The 19,204-nt window shown below is 46.2% G+C and overlaps 2 protein-coding genes across 2 annotated transcripts; both read left to right on the top strand.

Moving 5' to 3' along the window:
• The first annotated feature begins 8,513 nt into the window (after positions 1 to 8,513).
• Positions 8,514 to 12,910, top strand: LOC123086162 (uncharacterized). Its single transcript, XM_044507881.1, has one exon. The coding sequence runs from the start codon at positions 10,035 to 10,037 to the stop codon at positions 12,105 to 12,107; it is 2,073 nt and encodes a 690-aa protein (XP_044363816.1). The 5' UTR covers positions 8,514 to 10,034; the 3' UTR covers positions 12,108 to 12,910.
• Positions 12,911 to 16,313: 3,403 nt separating this feature from the next.
• Positions 16,314 to 18,936, top strand: LOC123086161 (WD repeat-containing protein VIP3). The gene is made up of 2 exons (XM_044507880.1): positions 16,314 to 16,737; positions 18,142 to 18,936. The coding sequence occupies exons 1-2, from the start codon at positions 16,393 to 16,395 to the stop codon at positions 18,763 to 18,765; spliced, it is 969 nt and encodes a 322-aa protein (XP_044363815.1). The 5' UTR covers positions 16,314 to 16,392; the 3' UTR covers positions 18,766 to 18,936.
• The last annotated feature ends 268 nt before the right edge of the window (positions 18,937 to 19,204 follow it).

Raw genomic sequence — 19,204 nt, 5'->3', positions numbered from 1 at the left:
GTTATATTATGAGTTTATGCATTTTGATGTACCGAAGGTTGTTCGGAGTCCCGGATGTGATCACGGACATGACGAGGAGTCTCGAAATGGTCGAGACATAAAGATTGATATATTGGAAGCCTATGTTTGGACATCGGAAGTGTTCCGGGTGAAATCGGGATTTTACCGGGTTACCGGGAGGTTACCGGAACCCCCCGGGAGCCATATGGGCCTACATGGGCCTTAGTGGAAAGGAGAAAGGGGCAGCCCAAGGGGGCTGCGCGCCTCCCCCCTTCCCCTAGTCCTATTAGGACTAGGAGAGGTGGCCGGCCACCCCTCTCCCTCTTTCCCCCTTGGGAATCCTAGTTGGAATAGGATTGGGGGGGGGGGGAGTCCTACTCCCGGTAGGAGTAGGACTCCTCCTGCACCTCTCTCTCTTGGCCGGCGCCCCTCCCCCCTTGGCTCCTTTATATACTGAGGTAGAGGCACCCCATAGACACACAAGTTGACACAAGTTGATCCACGTGATCTATTCCTTAGCTGTGTGCGGTGCCCCCTGCCACCATATTCCTCGATAATACTGTAGCGGAGTTTAGGCGAAGCCCTGCTGCTGTAGTTCATCAAGATCGTCACCACGCCGTCGTGCTGACGAAACTCTTCCCCGACACTTTGCTGGATCGGAGTCCGGGGACCGTCATCGAGCTGAACGTGTGCTCGAACTCGGAGGTGCCGTAGTTTCGGTGCTTGATCGGTTGGATCGAGAAGACGTACGACTACTTCCTCTACGTCGTGTCATCGCTTCCGCAGTCGGTCTGCGTTGGATACGTAGACAATACTCTCCCCTCGTTGTTATGCATCACATGATCCTGTGTGTGCGTAGGAAATTTTTTGAAATTACTACGAAACCTAACAGGTTGGTGCGTCGCGAGGAGGAAGAAAGTGAGAAGGAAAAGGAGAAGAATGAAAGGTGACTCTGTGGCCCTATTTATATGCTTGGAAGTACAAACGGCAGGCGCAGGAATCAAGGAACAGTAAAATGGATATGTGTCGGCACGGGCACCTCGATTTTCGGAGGGTCAGTAAAGAAGGAGATTTATTAAGATTGGGACTCTGTGTAGTATTAATCGTAGGTGACATCATGGCGGTTTATCGTAATTTTTGGAGAGGACGTCACGGCAGGTTACACTATTTCACAATAAGAGGAGGAAGGATTTTTCTAAGTCTTGAAGATTGACATGAACAAGTTCAAATCAACCTGAGGCCTAATGTTGGGGACATAACTATCAGATATGACCGGCCCAGGAGGGGCCGGGTCATCCCTATGGTGGTTCATCTCAATGAAGCTCAAGAGCATATTAACAATGGCGGTTCATAGATAGGCTTAGTAGAGGGCCCAAACTCGAAGGCGGCTTAAGGCCCACGGATATAAATTGCTATGTATATAAACTTGTATTGTAAGGCATGTAAGAAAGGTCACCGAGCCGGATACGTTGTATAAGCCAGTCGAGACTCTGTAAGCCGTAGGGCGTCAACCCGTGTATATAAGGGGACGACCCATCGGTGGCTTAGGGCAAGAAACAACAGATCGAGAGCCGGGTCAAGCGTATTCGCTCCTTGCTCATCAAAACCCTAGCAATACCACCTCTAACTGGATTGGGCTTTTACCTTCACCGTAAGGGCCCGAACCAGTATAAACTCCTCGTGTCCTTTATCCTGATTAACTCCTTTAAGCTAACCTAATCGTGATGGCTCCATGACTAAGTCCTCACACTAGGACATCTATCGTGATAATTCCATGACAATGTCCGATCATCACGCGAGATGCAGTAGTTTTCAATGATGAACATCACTATATTGATCATATCTATTATATGATTCATGTTCGACCTTTCAGTCTCAGTGTTCCGAGGCCATATCTGCATATGCTAGGCTCTTCAAGTTTAACCCGAGTATTCTGCACGTGCAAAACTGGCTTGCACCCGTTGTATGTGAAAGTAGAGCTTATCACACTCGATCATCACGTGGTGTCTCGGCACGATGAACTGTAGCAACGGTGCATACTCAGGGAGAACACTTGTATCTTGAAATTTAGTGAGGGATCATCTTATAATGCTACCACCACACTAAGAAAAATAAGATGCATAAAAGATAAACATCACATGCAATCAAAATATGTGACATGATATGGTCATCATCATCTTGTGCCTTCGATCTCCCTCTCCAAAGCACCGTCATGATCTCCATCGTCATCGGCTTGACACCTTGATATCCATCGTAGCATCGTTGTCGTCTCGCCAACTATTGCTTCTACGACTATCACTACCGCTTAGTGATAAAGTAAAGCAATCACATGGCGATTGCATTTCATACAATAAAGCGACAACCATAAGGCTCCTGCCAGTTGCCGATAACTTCTACAAAACATGATCATCTCATACAACAATTTATATCTCGTCATGTCTTGACCATATCACATCACAACATGCCCTGCAAAAACAAGTTAGACGTCCTCTACTTTGTTGTTGCAAGTTTTGCGTGGCTGCTGCAGGCTTCTAGCAAGAACTGTTCTTACCTACACATCAAAATCACAACGATTTTTTGTCAAGTTTGTTGTTTTAACCTTCAACAAGGACCGGTTGTAGTCAAACTCGATTCAACTAAAGTTGGAGAAATAGACACCCGCCAGCCACCTGTGTGCGAAGCACGTCGGTAGAACCAGTCTCATGAATGCGGTCATGTAATGTCGGTCCGGGCCGCTTCATCAAACAATACCGTCGAATCAAAGTAAGATGTTGTTGGTAAGCGGTATGACTATTATCACCCACAACTCTTTGTGTTCTACTCGTGCATATAGCATCTACGCATAGACCTGGCTCGAATGTCAGTGTTTGGGAATGCAGTATTTCAAAAAAAATTCCTATGATCACGCAAGATCTATTTAGGAGATGCATAGCAATTAGAGGGGAGAGTGTGTCCATGTACCCTCGTAGATCGAAAGCGGAAGCATTTAGTAACGCGGTTGATGTAGTCGAACGTCTTCACGATCCAACCGATCCAAGTACCGAACGTACGACACCTCCGTGCTAAGCACACGTTCAGCACGATGACGTCCCTCGAGCTCTTGATCCAGTTGAGGACGAGGGAGAGTTCCGTTAGCACGACGGCGTGTTGACGGTGATGATGAAGTTACCGGCGTAGGGCTTCTCCTAAGCACTACGACGATATGACTGAGGTGTGTAACTGTGGATGGGGGCATCGAACACGGCTAAGAGAAGACTTGGTGTGCCTTTGGAGTGCCCCCTCCCACATATATAAAGGAGGGGGAAGAGGAGGCCGGCCCAAGGGGGGAGTCCTACTTGGACTCCCGGTCCAAGTAGGATTCGCCCCCCCCCCCTTCCTATTCCAACAAGGAGAAGGAGGGAATGAGGAAGAGGGGAGAAGGAAAGAGGGGGGCGCCGCCCCCTCCTAGTCCAATTCGAACCAGCCATGGGGGGCCACCCCTTGAGGCCCTTCTCTCCTTCCCACTAAAGCCCATTAAGGCCCACTACTTCCTCGGGGGGTTTCGGTAACCTCCCGGTACTCCAAAAAATACCCAAAACACTTCGGAACCATACCGGTGTCCGAATATAACCTTCCAATATATCGATATTTACCTCTCGACCATTTCGAGACTCCTCGTCATGTCTGTGATATCATACGGGACTCCACACGAACTTTGGTCATCAAATCACATAAGTCATAATACAAATCATCATCGAACGTTAAGCGTGCGGATCCTACGGGTTTGAGAACTATGTAGACATGATCGGGACACATCTCCGGTCAATAACCAATAGCGGAACCTAGATTCTCATATTGGTTCCTACATATTCTACAAAGATCTTTATCGGTCAAACCGCATAATAACATACGTTGTTCCCTTTGTCATCGGTATGTTACTTGCCCGAGATTCGATCATCGGTATCATCATACCTAGTTCAACCTCGTTACTGGCAAGTCTCTTTACTCGTTCCTTAATGCATCATTCCATAACTAACTCATTAGTCACATTGCTTGCAAGGCTCATAGTGATGTGCATTACTGAGAGGGCCCAGAGATACTTCTCCAATACACGGAGTGACAAATCCTAATCTCGATCTATGCCAACTCAACAAACACCATAGGAGACACCTGTAGAGCATATTTATAATCACCCAGTTACGTTGTGACGTTTGATAGCACAAAAGGTGTTCCGCCGATATCCGGGAGTTGCATAATCTCATAGTGAGAGGAACATGTATAAGTCATGATGAAAGCAATAGCAGAAAAACTAAATGGTCATTATGTTAGGCTAACGGATGGGTCTTGTCCATCACATCATTCTCTAATGATGTGATCCTGTTCATCAAATGACAACACATGTATATGGTTAGGAAACTTAACCATCTTTGATTAACGAGCTAGTCTAGTAGAGGCATACTAGGGACACTCTGTTTGTCTATATATTCACACATGTACTAAGTATCCGGTTAATACAATTCTAGCATGAATAATAAACATTTATCATGATATAAGGAAATATAAATAACAACTTTATTATTGCCTCTAGGGCATATTTCCTTCAGAGAGTGCCGCCACGGGTGCGGCGCCCGAGCGGCGTCTCCTGCAGCTCTGGCTTGACGGGGCGGAGCACCGGCGATCCGAAGGAAAGGGAGCCCGACGATGAGGAGGTCGCCGTCTCCATTCATCATGGCGTTTAGGAGCTGCCGTAGCAGCGAGAGAAGGAGGGGGCGTCGGGTACTCCAAGCGCGGCGTGTTGCCGGCCTCAATGTGCTCGAGGACAGCTTTGTGGGTGCGACTGGGGACGCCCCACCATTGGCACCGCTCCTCGAAGTTGAGGCGGCCGCGGGGATCGACGCCGTTCGTGGAGGCGAGCTGGTCTGCGTGTCAGGACCCCGATTCCAAGTCACATCGATCTAGCCGGTAACACCTCATATCACTTTGCGGCCTCACGCACGGTATTCCCACGGGTGTCGCCTTACCATGGCCCGGGACCGTTTGCGCCTTTTGGCTCATGTATATGACAGTGTCGCTAGCACCCATATGACAGAGAACCCGGACCTACATGGCTAGTCGTGAACCCAAAGCGGCACTAACCTATGGGGACAGGCATACATGAATCACATCGAGCATGTCGGTCAGCAACGTGTGAATCCGGGCTGTAGCACTGGGCTAACAGGACTTCGGGAACCCGGGCTGTAGCAGGCTAGGCAGGACTCCGGATGTCACCGCGTGACATTTCCCTGAAGGGACAGACATAGGGACGAAGTGAAACACATGTCGGCCAGTCAAGTGCCCTGAGCAGTAGTGCTGGGCTAGCAGGACTCCGGTGAACCGGGCTGTAGTGGACTACTATGGCTCATGGAAGCACTAGACTACATTTCCCCGTAAGAGAGGCTGCCAAGGATAAACAACTAGATTGTCGGATCCCACACATACCAAGCATTTCAATCATACACACAATATGCTCGATATGTGTAAATACAACATGGCATCACAACATAACTCTACGACTCAAGTATTTATTCATTAGGCTCCGAGGAGTGAGATATTACAAACATGGGTCTCATGACCCAACAATCATAGCAAACAAATCAAAGCACATGCGGAAGCTTAACATGTCTGAGTATAGACATCTACAAATGAAAAAGGCTGAGAAGCCTGACTATCTACCAGATCCTGCCGAGGGCACAAGATCGTAGCTGAGGTATCAAGCTAAACGTCGAAGTCCATGCGATGCTACTAGCGAGACTAAAGTCTCTCTGCAAAACATAAATTAAGCAAACGTGAGTACAAAAGTACTCAGCAAGACTTACATCAGAACTAGCTACATATGCATCGGTATCAACAAGGGGGTGTGGTGGAACTTAACTGCAGCAAGCCAGCTTTGACTCAGTGGCTAACCTGAACCACGACTGCAAGCAACTCTTTTGAGGTGGCGCACACGAGTCCACATATTCACCAATCAATACACCACTATGGATCCGCTCCCGTCTCCCTACGAGAAGGCCATCCATAGCACTCACACTTATCTTGCGAGTTTTAGAGTATCCACTTTCACTTGTCTATGAACTGTTATAGGCAACCCAGAAGTCCTTTACCGCGGACGCGGCTATTCGAATAGTTTTATACCCTGTAGGGGTGTACTTCGTCACACATGTTTCCACCACTTAGCGTCTGCACACGACATGTGCTCGGCAGACTTCAAGCGAAAGCCGACGTGGGTGTAGACCACGACCTGACTAACCGCACAAGTCTCTGGTCCAGGTTTATTGCCTATTCGGGTTCCATTCACGAGGAGATCCGGCCGGAGTTTCGCTCACAGCCCCAAACGATGTGTGCAGGGTTCCCGAGACACCAAACGGGCGCCGGTACACCGTGCCACGGTGTATCTACCGCATTATAGCCCACCCATAGGGTCAGCGCTACGCACGGCCGCCAACACATATCCTATAAACACCAGAAACTAGTTGCAACTCCTGGACAGAGGACGAGAGGGGTCAGTAAGTCGAGCGGGGTCATATTTCAGGGCCCAATGTGTGGTAGTAGCTATTTCATGGATCACAAACACAGAACTCAGTTCCTAAGGACAGCTTCAATGAAACAACCCACCATGTACTCCTACATGGCCTCTCATCGATACCTTTACCAAATCATGTTCACACACTTAGCTCTCAACAGTAGGACATGTTCACATACCTCTGATTCATCCCCGATGAATCAGACCTGACACAATTCTATGCAATAGCAGGCATGACCAAAAGCATGAATGAGTAGGCACATCAGGGCTCAAACAACTCCTACTCATGCTAGTGGTTTTCATCTATTTACTGTGGCAATGACAGGTCATGCAGAGGATAAGGGGTTCAACTACCGCAACAAGTAACAGATGAATCGTTGTTGTCCTAATGCAGTAAAAGAGAGCAGGAGCGAGAGAGTGGGATTGTATCGGAATGAACAAGGGGGTTTTGCTTGCTTGGCACTTTTGAAGATAGTATAGTTCTTCATCGGTGTCATCGAATTCATCGCTGGATCAACATCTACTAAGGGGGGACAAACACCGGCAAATGAGAAAGAACACAATCAACACATGACGATATGCAACAATATGATGCATGCTATGACATGGCAATATGAATGTGTTTTGGGCTAATGCAAGCTAGAACATATTGGAATGAGTCCATTTGAACCAAAGATTCAAATGCAAACCCATTTTATGAAGTCATATTAGTGCATTAAACTGTTTCACCTAAACAGCAAGGTTAAAGTGTTCTAACATGCATGAAACTAGTACAGATGGAAAGATTGGATTTTTCTGATCATTTTTTTTAGAAATGATTTTTGAGGCTTTCCACTTTCCCCAATTCAACTTTCATAAATATATACATGATGCATGAATGCTTGTGCAACTAGTTACAACCAATTCTAGGGCTGTGACACTGCGTGGCGGCGGTCGAAGTACGCCGTCCACAGCGTGTGGCTGTCATGGGCGTACCTCGACTGGTTATGCGCTTGCTCCGGCAGCGACGACCAGATGCGCGCAATCTTGGCGCACCAATCAGCACCGGTGGGCGCCGGAGGCACCGGGACGCCGCCGGTACTCAGCCTCCACGAGCCCGGCACCCGCATGTCCGACGGCGTCGGGTAGTCGGCCTTGTAGAGGAGGCGTGCCTCGTCCTCGTGCAGGTGGCGGCGGCCGAAGCCGTTGCCCACCGCACCGTCGCCTGGGTAGCACTCGGCCATGGTCGTCTGAAGGCGAAAGAGGGGAGACGCGCGTCAAAGGTGAGAGGGCGAGAGGGGCGTCGGCGGCAAGAGGGGAGAGGGTCTGTGGCGAGGGAGTGTGCGTTCATCGACGAGGAAGGGACGGCTTTTATAGCCATGGGTGGGCGTCGAGAGGGCGGACGTCTTTGTATGCATGGCGGGAGCGGGCAGGACGCGCGTCGGCGCGCCTTTACTGTGCCGCCCGTGAGGGATCAATGGAAGGCTGACCAGCGTGGCAGCGCGACAACCTTCGCATTGATTCCCACAGGAACCGAGGCGATGAGGATGACAAAGGCGCCAAGTCGCTGACTCGGTGGGCCCACTTGTTTTCGTGCCAACAATTGTTTCCCAGGCGCCCTAGGTGTCGTGTTCGGCCTGGGTTCACTGACGCCAAATTCAACCCTAATCCGTAAAAAGTGGGCTTCTAGAATGCGACTGGGTCGATTTTTGGTGCCGACGAAAAATAAGCCTTGTGGGCCTTGTCGAGGGCGCGGCTGGAGATGTTGTAAGTACCCAGCCGGTCAACCCTGTTTCATACAGAAGTCTCTCGAATCTGCTGACGCCATCAAAACCCCTCCTCGTCTCCTCATTCCAGCGAGATCGCCTCGGCCATCCTGCCTCAAAGCATAAGCACTTAAGCAGGACAGCCGCCCACCCCGGACTCCCGCGCCACTGGGCTGGGCGTGGATTCCATGAAGATCTACCCGGACTCCCATAGGTTTCTTATTTTCATAGAGGAACCGCCCTAACTATACTTTCTCGGATTGTTCACAAGAGTTTTGCTTTCTCTACTGAGTTTTTGTTTACTTTTCTGTATTGTGAGGTTTTGGAGGATCAATCAATGTGGGGGCTTCTTTGATTCAAAGGAATTTTATAGGATATCTGGAGGATTGAAATCCTTAGGATTTTTTCCTATGTTGGTCCTTTGATTCATAGGATTGGATCCCATAGGAATTTTTCCTATGGAATCTTTTGTACTACATTTCATATGAAATTTAACATCCACTCCAACCTCTTTTTACAATTCCTTTGTTTTTCCCGTGGCATCAAACAATCATTGCTAATTCTATAGGATTCAAATGGGCATGCCACTCCAACCCTACACTTTTCCTATTCCTATGTTTTCAAAATCCTACGAATCAAAGAGGCTATAATGCTGATAAAGTAGGATAAATAATAGCCGAACCCGGAGGTCTTGCTAGCCGGTTTCAAACTTGGAGAATTTCCATGGAATTGATCAATTGAACCTTTTGCGTTGTTTATTTGCTTCGCCACTGCGCTGAGTGCGAATCAACTCTATCAACCCACTCATAGAAAAAATTGAGGGAAATGGGATCTGCCTTCGAATTTTTGTAAATTAGGACCTGAGGAAGCTAGGGTATTTACATAGATTGGGACGGGAGAAAACATACGACAGCTGAGACCAGAAACAGGTGCGTCGTAGGCTGGGAAAAGGAGATTAGGAAGTGTATTAGAAGGCTTCAATTTTATATCCAACCGAATGAATTAGTGTCTTAACATCATTTTCTTGTCAAGCGCATATCCCTGAGAGTATCAATAACTGTTACTCCCCAAACCTTTCTGAAGGATGACGCCTACACATTGTTGTCTGGGGAAAAAGATGTCGTGCAGGTATCGGCAAATCTTGATGATTCAAAACCTATCAGACAACATGGGAATGTAGGATAAGGTGGCAAACCGTTTCATGAGTGTGCTGCACACATCAGTGATAGTACTTGCTTTATCAAGCAATATCGTGACCTTCAGCTATGTTAGCATATCATCCATGAAAATTTCTTACACATTCACTATGGAATGCTCCCCCAAATAGTGCCGCTTTCAGAATTATCCAATCCACAAACGTGAAAGGGGGATATAAAGCTTTTGAAGAAAACTAGTTTCGTCATTACTTGTGTCTACTTGGTTAAGACATATTCCTTGAGAAAACCATATTCAGTCATGCAAATATAATATCACTTAGCAAATATATTACTGGCCAGTCTATTTAGAACACATAGGTAATTATATCTTGTTGAAAGTTTGCATCTGACCGGTAAGGCACGTAGAATTATATAAACATCGTACATGTGCACAGATCCATCCACATTGGACAGGATCCTCCAAGGTGGAGCCACCGTCACCACCAGCTCAATCATTCTATATTAAAGTTAATAATAACAAAGATATGGTTAGAAATGCAGCCATGCCTTTGTTTTCTCAGCACCTTTTATCTTTGACAGTTTCATAAATTGGTAATGGTACACATCTATTTTCTCTGCATTTTTTCATGCCTATCAGGCTATCACATACACCCTTTTGTTGTTTCAGGTTCAGTAATGACATTACTGGATTATATTGACTTGGACTATGATGAGTATTATGTCAAATTAGATGTTATTGTTTTGACCACTTATGAAGATAGCGTCGAAAAAGATGGCAATGTTGAAGAAGAAGATGATGCTAACGTTGCTCAATCTGAAAATGTAGCTGAAGCTGCAGCATCCCCGCCAATTTCAGAACAAGATGCTACTGGTACAACATGCTTGTCAAAGTTAGAACAAGAACTATGTGGTACAACATCTTTGTCGATGGTAGAATATGGTGCCGCCACATTCCTATTAAAGGCAGAAGAAGCTATGCAGCCTAAAAATCAGGTGTTTCTTGCAACAAGTGATGTTGCAAAAGAGGCTATGCAGTCTAGGAGTCATGAGCTTATTGTAGCAAGTGATTGTGTGGGCAAATCTATGCAGTCAGAACATGAGGCCGAAGTTGTCCTATTCTTGTCAGTGACAGAGCAAGGTGCTGCCACATCTTTGTTATTAAAAAATCAAGGTACTATCACATCCTCATTAAGTGAAAACAAGGCCGTGCAGTCCAAAGATCAGGTGTTTGTTGCAGCAGTTGATTGCGCAAAAGAGGCCACAAGATCTGAAAGTACAGAGAAAGTTGTTGTGTCTCCATCAATGACAGAAGGGGGTGCTACCTGCAAATGCCACAATGTGGGACAATTATGCTGCCCTCATATCGTGCAAGATGGCGTTGATTTACGTATTTCCCATGGTGGAGGCCATTCACATGGTGAAACTGGTTCCAGCACAGTACCATGCACCAAATCAGAAGGATCGATCAAGCATGAAGGACATAGTGGAACCAGAGTGAAGATTAACGCTGGAAATGCTATGGTCAGCACAGGAATCTACGATCTTCATGAAGAACCAGAGGGAGACACTGAGAAGGATGAGAACCGTGATTTGGAAGCAGAAGTGGCAGTACTCTACCCGGAAGTGACCCAGGATGTTGTTGCTGTGTCCGTGTATCCTGGGGGCGAAGATAAGGAGAACAGTCGGTTTGGGAAATTCTACAACAAGATTAAAGGAAAGAAACGAGTCAACACCTCTTCTACAGAATGCAACACACAGTTCAACACCGTCTATAGTACAGGAGTGCAGCCAACGCATGGAAATAATGGAGTTAGTGTTGTAGGAAGTGTTGGGAATAGTACGGGCAGCACATCAATCTGCAGTCTTAACTGTGAAGTTGTGATGTGCACCTACCAAGAATGCAGCAATACATCCAAGGGAAGTACAAGGTATTGCAAGAACCACGACAGTCCTTCAAAGGGCTGCATGGTTAAAGGTTGTACAAATGTTGCACATGGAGGCACACCTCTATGCATTTTCCATAGTTCAAGGATGCACAAAAGGAGGGGCTGTGCTGTCAGTGGATGCACCAAGGGAGCGTGTAGTAGCAGTCAAGGCCGCACAGACCGTTGTGTGAAGCACGGTGGCGGCAAGAGATGTAAATATGATGGTTGTGGGAAGGGTGCTCAAGGGAACACAGATTTTTGCATTGCGCATGGTGGGGGAAGGCGATGCGAGTTTCAAGGATGCGAGAAAAGTGCACAAGGGCGAACTGATAGTTGTATCAAACATGGTGGCGGCCGACGCTGCATGGTTCTAGGATGTAACATGAGTGCAGCATATGGGACTGATTTATGCTCTATGCATAGAACAAGTTTGCTGAGTGGCTATAATTCTGCCCATGAAATGCTGCCAGCACCAGCGCCTGAACGTCGGGCCAAGGAGGCAGAACCATCCAAAAGAAGAAACTCACACTCAGTGACTAGAGGGGAAAGGGCTCAAAATAGGCAGAACACCGATGAATATGTTAACAACATTAGAAGCGTGAGTGATGTTAAGGTTTGCAATATGTTAATTAAGTACTTTTGCGGTAATCAATTTTCATTTTTACTCATAAGAATCTTAAGTATTGTTTGCACATTTCCAGATGGTAGAGGAAAAGGGCAGAGTTTTGATTTGTCAGAATAATACGCTGAAGCGACAGTGAGTAATGAACTTTTAGCTTGTTTCTAAGTTTTTTTCGCTCGCCGTTCTCTGGATTGCATAGGCCATGTCTGAAACGACAATCACTTTTACTAGTATACTCCCTTTGTCCCATAATATAAGATATTTTTGCAAGCTAAACTAGCTTGCAACAACGTCTTACATTGTGGGACGGAGGGAGTACTACATAAATATGAATTTACTAAGTAAGCAAATTTATTATGGCGGGTTTATTGTGTATTAGTCCTTTTGTTTAATAGATGTAGAGAACTGTAGTTAGCAAAAAGAAGAAGAATTGTGACTTACCCTAGTCAATGGACGCACAGTTGATATTTTGTGAAAAGGTGTATCTTCCTTTGTTTATTATGGTTATTATAGTAATCTAAACAACAAAAAACCGTGCACATGCTTTCATTAATTAGTGACACACAAGCTGATATAAAGGAAAAGCTCCTTTAAACAGAGGCAACCTGCCTCGTGTGGTTGTGGCATCTCAGGTTCCATTCATCCACATAGTTAGATCAATGAAAGTTTTGAGCTTATTTTGTACATGTAGCTAACGTTAATGATCTGGGCATAGATAAAACTAAACTAGCGCGGCATTGTAAATGTGTAGATTGAGTAAACTAGCAACTACATACTCTGAATTTGATTACACCACATTCGAACAAGTGTTGTGCTCACTTGTCACTGAATAGGCAAACAACTCAGGAGATGAAATCCGAGAGTGACCTCGCAGCATGATCTCCGTCGCTACAGATATCTCTTGTACCTCCCGGACTACGGTATTAAGGTTGTGATGGCAGAGGTGTACAACTGACCATAGACCCCTTATTTCTTGGTAATGTGTGTGCAAAATTTCCTTAAGTTATGTTACCATCTGTTGTATGTGGTGGTAAGCAGTAACCAGTACTTCCTCCGTTCTTAAATATTTGTCTTTTTAGAAATTTCAACAAGTGACACATCCGAAGCAAAATGAGTGAATCTACACTCTAAAATATGTCTATATACATCCGTATGTGGCAGTCATTTGAAATCTCTAAAAAAACAAATATTTAGAAACGGAGGGAGTAAGTAGCATGGTCGATCTCCGAAGACATGATTAGCTAAAAATAAGCTCTGAAGTATGAAGGGAGGAATCTATGGCTGAAGATATTTTGAAACGTTTCTTTTGTTGGATTCCAAGGGCATGAGTTACCTTAGGACCCAGATATTTTTTGAGTTCCAGAAATATCTTAGATTTTTATGATGAAGTGACACGTAGGATGGTTAATTGAGTTACGTATACAAGAATTGACATTAACCTTTTTTTATGACGTGACATACTGACATCTCTGAAACATTTCTGAGCATTTCAGTTACGCGAAGATCATCATACAGTTTTATTAATCCATAATAACGTTAATTGAAGCAAGACATTACACGGTCGTAGAAGCTATCTAGGAAGCCAAAAAAAAGGGAGAAAGAATTCAATCTCCAAACTGAGACTAACTACATCTGAAGCTCCTACGTACTAGAGCTGCTGCTGCTACCTTAATATAAACTAGTCGCAATTCGTTTATGAGAAAAGGAATTATTGGCTTCAGCTGGATAAGCGAACGTGGATGAGGAACTTCGAGATAAATAACTACTCGCTCTGTCCCATAATATAAGAACGTTTTTTACAGTAGTGTAGTGCCAAAAACGCTCTTATATTATGGAACGGAGGGAGTAGTGGTAATGCCTACTAGACGAGCGAGCGAGCAAATAATGGATGGATGATGTATGTGTTTCATTGGAGGTGCTTCCCGCAGAAGAGGCAGTAGCAGGCGCCCTTGATGCCGCCCCTGATGCACTTGCGCTCCTGCAGACGGGTGCGGAAGAGCTTGGCCTCCAGCCAGCACTCCACCTTGCAGCTCCACCCCTTGCAGAAGGGTACATACGGAATCCTATACTTGTACTCCTCTGAAGTTCACAGACGATACGTACTAGTAGATCAGTAAGTAACTTGTAGTAGTATAATCTTTCTCATCACATTAAATTCCAATTTAAAACCAGCGCAAGAATGGCGCAGAGAGAGAGAGGGAGATTACGAACCATCCGCTGAAACCAATGTAGGATTGCCTTGTAAGAAGACGGCGACTAGCAGAAGAAAGCAGAGAGCGGCGCGCCTAGTCCCCATGGCCATGATCTGATCGGTTAGCTCCAAGGATGGATATTAGCTCTCGTTGGGTTGGGTTGGGTTGGGTTTCTCAGGAGATGTGGTAGGAGTAGGCTCTATTTATAGTGGCTCCTCCTGCAACCAACCTGCGAGAGAATCAGGGATCTATCTAGTTTTAACTACCTGTTGCAACTACTCAACTGTCAACTACCTGCCGAAGCGGGAGAAGATCACAAGAGAATAAAGAATCGCGGCCAAGAATCTATCTAGTTGCTAGATCAAAGGTACGACTAGTCAAATCAAAAACAAAATATGAGAATTACGACTAGTTTTTTTTAGAGGAGAGAATTACGACTAGTACTAAAAGGCCGGCGTCTGCCGCGTGCGGTACTAAGGGCCCAGTTGGGGCGCGCGGCCGGGCAAGGCCCATGTCGGGCTGGGTGAGCTAAATCAAATCGGCATATGGGCCAGTTGTGCACAATGCACGAGGGAAAACGTTCTATCTAAAAAATTGTTCTATTTCAACCATCCGATCTCTTGAGAAATAAGCCGAGGAAATTGCACAAACCACCTACTTTTGGTGCTAGTGTTGCACAAAATACCTACTTTACAAGTTTGTTGCATAAAACACCACATATTGGGGTAATTCATTGCAGTTAGGTCTAATCCATCATTTAGATGGGTTGACATGATTCCTGACAAGTGAGTCCAGTTTGTAAGTGCATCGGTGGTAAAAAAAAGGCAGCATTGGAGATGCACAATTTTTTGTAGCAATCTTATGTTATTTCACATGAAATTTTGGCTATTTTTGAATCTTTTTAGATTTGTGTAGCAATCTTATGTTATTTCACATGAGATTTCATGGTGTTGCGGAAAACAATTTAAGTAAAGCACACATGTATCCAATACTATTCTAAAAAAACGCAGCTCATTTGGACCAACAGTTTGTGAGATATTTGTAATGTTAGTTGGCTACTTCGATTTTTTGTTCAAAATTTAACATTTTTAAAAGATGAAAAAGAAAATCATAGATGCACTCACTCATTAATATTCTCAGGAAAATTTAGCTCAATTCCAGCAAAAGAATTGTGAGATATTGATAGTTCTAATTGACTGTTGATGTGGCCGTTTTTTTGCCATCGGTGTACTTAAAAACTGGATCAAGTTGTTAGGAATCGTGTCAACACACATAAATGATAGATTAGACCTACCTATAACGAATTATCGCGATATGCGGTGTTTTGTGCAACAAACCTGTAAAGTGTGCATTTTATGCAACACTAGTATCAAAAATAGGTGGTTTGTGCAATTTTCTCAAATAAGCCCCGTCCCTCACGCACCATGCATCCTCCATGGGACCCACCCCACCGTCCATTCACCTTATCCCTTTTCTCTCTCGGCCGAGTGAGTCGTCTTCTTCCTTCCAATCTGCAGAGTCCCCTGACACCCTTCTCCTCTTCCCACCAAAATCCAATCAGCAACCCATCTCTTCCCTTTCCCCTACACCCCGCCCTCTCGCACTCCCAGCGGCGAAGTTGTTGTTGCTGCGACAGGGGCAGAGCCATGCATTGCTGCGGGGAGGGGGTTGTTGCGTTGTGACAACTGTTATTTTTAGGACGACGAGAAAGCTGGAGTGGATGTTCCAATTAGGGGCTCGCCAGTTTTTCTTGCATCATCATCATTGTTGTGGTGGCCTCACCGGCGTCGGTGTTGCGATGAAACATCGTCGGGCCTCGATTGCTGTGATGGAGCATCACCCGGGGTGTCGGCACAGCGACGGAACATCGCCGAGGCTGCACGTTGCGTTGGAGCATCTCTGGATAGGAACACCAGTCCGACAACATGAGCAGCGCTGCACTGCCGGATGGCGACTATTCTGCTGTGATAGATCAACGAATGCAGTGTCGTTGGTCCAACGGCGTGAGAAGGTATCAGTCGGATGATTTGTAGCAGCGCCCATGCACGAGAGGTCCAGCTACTCAGCCACATTTGTTTTTCTCGAAAAAGCCAGATTTGCCCTTTTTTTCCTTCGTTTTTCTAATAAACCTCTTCCAAAACCCAGGAACCCCTCTCCTCAGCAGCCAGATCAAACACCTAGGGTTTGGTTCGTGAGAGAGAAGAGAGGGTGCGATGAAGCTTGCGGGGCTCAAGTCGGTGGACGGAGCTCACGAGGACTCGATCTGGGCGGCCGCGTGGGTGCCCGCTGCTGACCACCGCCCCACGGCGCTGCTCCTCACCGGCTCCATCGACGAGACCGTCCGCGCCTGGCAACCCGACGACCTCGCCGCCGCGTCCCCCCCGGCGGGAGGGCACGCGCTCGGAGTGATATCCCTCGCGGCGCATCCTGCCGGGGTCATAGCCGCCGCGGTCTCCATCGACAGCCACGTCCGCGTCTTCGACGTCGACTCCGGCGCATCCGTCGCCACGCTCGATGCCGCGCCCTCCGAGGTCTGGGGCGTCCAGTTCCACCCCAAGGTATGGCGCTGGCTTTGTGTCTTCCTTTTCCTCCGTGATCTTGCTCACAAGTTGTTACTGCCAAGAGGTTGAGTGACTGAGAGATGCTTGTAAGGTGTGCGCCTTCAGTGAAATGCTATCGTAGCTTTGGTTGATTTGGGGACGGAATGCCATGATAGAACCGCCTGGTTTGGATTGTTGACGAGTTTGTAGGTTTACATTATGCTTTGCTTCTTACCAAGTCTACTTGAGGGGTGAAACCGAAGAAATTTGTGGGCTTCTTTCAAATAGTGCTGTAGTTTAACAACGTTCCAGTATAGAATGCCCTGGGAAAATAGTGGCCTGGCTGGACATCTCGTTGTTGTTTTAGTAGGTTTAAAAAAATGAGAAGGAAACAAGACTGCTTTTGCAAAGTTACATGAAAACTATGCCACGGGTCCAATTTGCTAGAATAAGCCATTGATGATTTGTGTGTATCCGAAGATCATGTAGTGGGAGAGGTTTGCAGTTGTCAATTTAGGAAAGCAGTGTGGTGCACTGGCCTGCATTTTACGACATGCCAGCCTTGTCTTCTATTTTAGGTATGTACTGAATATTTACTTCCATTGTTGCATTGATTTAGTGAGATAACTTGGTTAGAGGCTGCAAGAGTGTACGTTTTGTGATTCAACCTATTAGCTTCTGTTTTCTACGCTATGAAGTTTATGTTGTACTATACTATGCTTTCTAGACGACTATATTCGGTAAGTTAAGGTGATTAAGGAACAAAGCAGATAATTGTGGGGTTAAATTATTTATGATTGGAGTTCATCTTTCTGCAGTATTGTTTTGGGGCCTCACTAAGCTGGTTAACAAATACTTACATAGTCCACATTTGAAAGCAAGTATTGCTAGAAGAAATAATGTGCCGAAGTAAGCTGCTGTCTGTTCTGTTACATCTCTTGTTTATGAATCACATTGTTACTTCACAATCGTACTGAATTTTGTGAGATGATTTTATTTTCTAGTGCTATTCACTGCTTCTTGCTGGAACTTGCAACAATGGCGTATAGTGTTAACTCTAAAGTGATTTCTGTTCCATACTTTACGAATGTGTACTTTACTTTGACATATTAAATTTAATATGTTCCGAACATGCATGATCTATATCTAGTTTGACATGATTTTATTCCATATACAGTCGGTATATTTTTGTGGGCTAGTGGTTCTTGCTTGAGTCTTTTGTGATCTGACAGCGTAATCAACATATGCCACTTTGTCTGAAACCTTGACTATGTATATATATAGTATGGCACTGTAACCAATTAGCTAGCACATACTACGAAGGAAACCTGTGAATTAATTACCCTGGTTTTTCTGATTACGGTGGAATCAATTTGTATGCACTTGTCAAATAACAGATGAATTAAATGATTTCCTTGTCAGGGTGTTGCTCTGGCTGCAGCTGGTGGTGGCAGTGGATCAGTAAAACTCTGGGACACGGAGAAGTGGCAACCTATTGCCAGCCTTCCTGTTCCGCGTCCAGAGGGAGCCCGCGCTGATAAAACAGGCAGCGGCAAGTTTGTTCTTTCAGTGGCCTGGAGTCCAGATGGCAAGCTCTTAGCATGTGGATCCATGGATGGCACGATTGCGGTGTATGATGCGGTCCGCATGAAGTTCCTCCACCACCTGGAGGGGCACCACATGCCAGTGAGGTCCATGGTGTTCTCGCCGGTGGACCCCCACGTGCTCTTGACCGGATGTGACGACTCCCACATCCACATCTACGATGCCAAGGAGAAGGGCCTGATCGGGGCCATGTCGGGTCATGCGAGCTGGGTGCTGAGCATCGACGTGAGCCCGGATGGCATGGCGGTGGCGACAGGCTCCAGCGACCGCACCGTCCGGCTCTGGGACATCAATGCGAGGGCGTCAGTTCAGACCATGAGCAACCACTCAGACCAGGTCTGGGCCGTTGCATTCCGGCCGCCGGGAGGGGAAGGAGTCCGTGCTGGCCGGCTCGCCAGCGCTTCGGATGACAAGAGCATCTCCCTGTACGATTACTCCTAGTTTTACAGATTTGGCGAGCTGTGATACAGCCCTCTGTTATTGCCGTCTGTTGTACCATGACCTGTACCACTGTACGATGCTGACTAAAGCCGACACTTGCAAGTTGAGCGGGTTTAATTGTAGTGGTTAAAAGTGATTTTCCTGCAAGTGATTGCGACATGCTTATTTGGATTTCGGGTATAGCTCGTCTCTGCCTCTTGCGTGGTTTGTCGATCATCGGAACTTACCGCACGAATTTAAGACTAAGTTATTTTATCACAAAGCCACAACTTCAGCCCCCCAGATCTGGCTGTATTAGCTCAGTTAACACCCACTTCAACATGTTACTTTTCTGCTTGCGTTGGACTGCTTCGTTGGCATAAATACACCACCGCGCCCGTGGGGTTTGTCAGCTGAGGATGCTCTCCATGTGGCAGAGTTGATGAATATGAGTGTTATA

Source organism: Triticum aestivum, chromosome 4A (assembly GCF_018294505.1).
Source record: "Triticum aestivum cultivar Chinese Spring chromosome 4A, IWGSC CS RefSeq v2.1, whole genome shotgun sequence".
Classification (NCBI taxonomy): domain Eukaryota; kingdom Viridiplantae; phylum Streptophyta; class Magnoliopsida; order Poales; family Poaceae; genus Triticum; species Triticum aestivum.
Note: the sequence above shows the minus strand (reverse complement) of the source record. Positions and strands in the feature narration are given on the sequence as shown.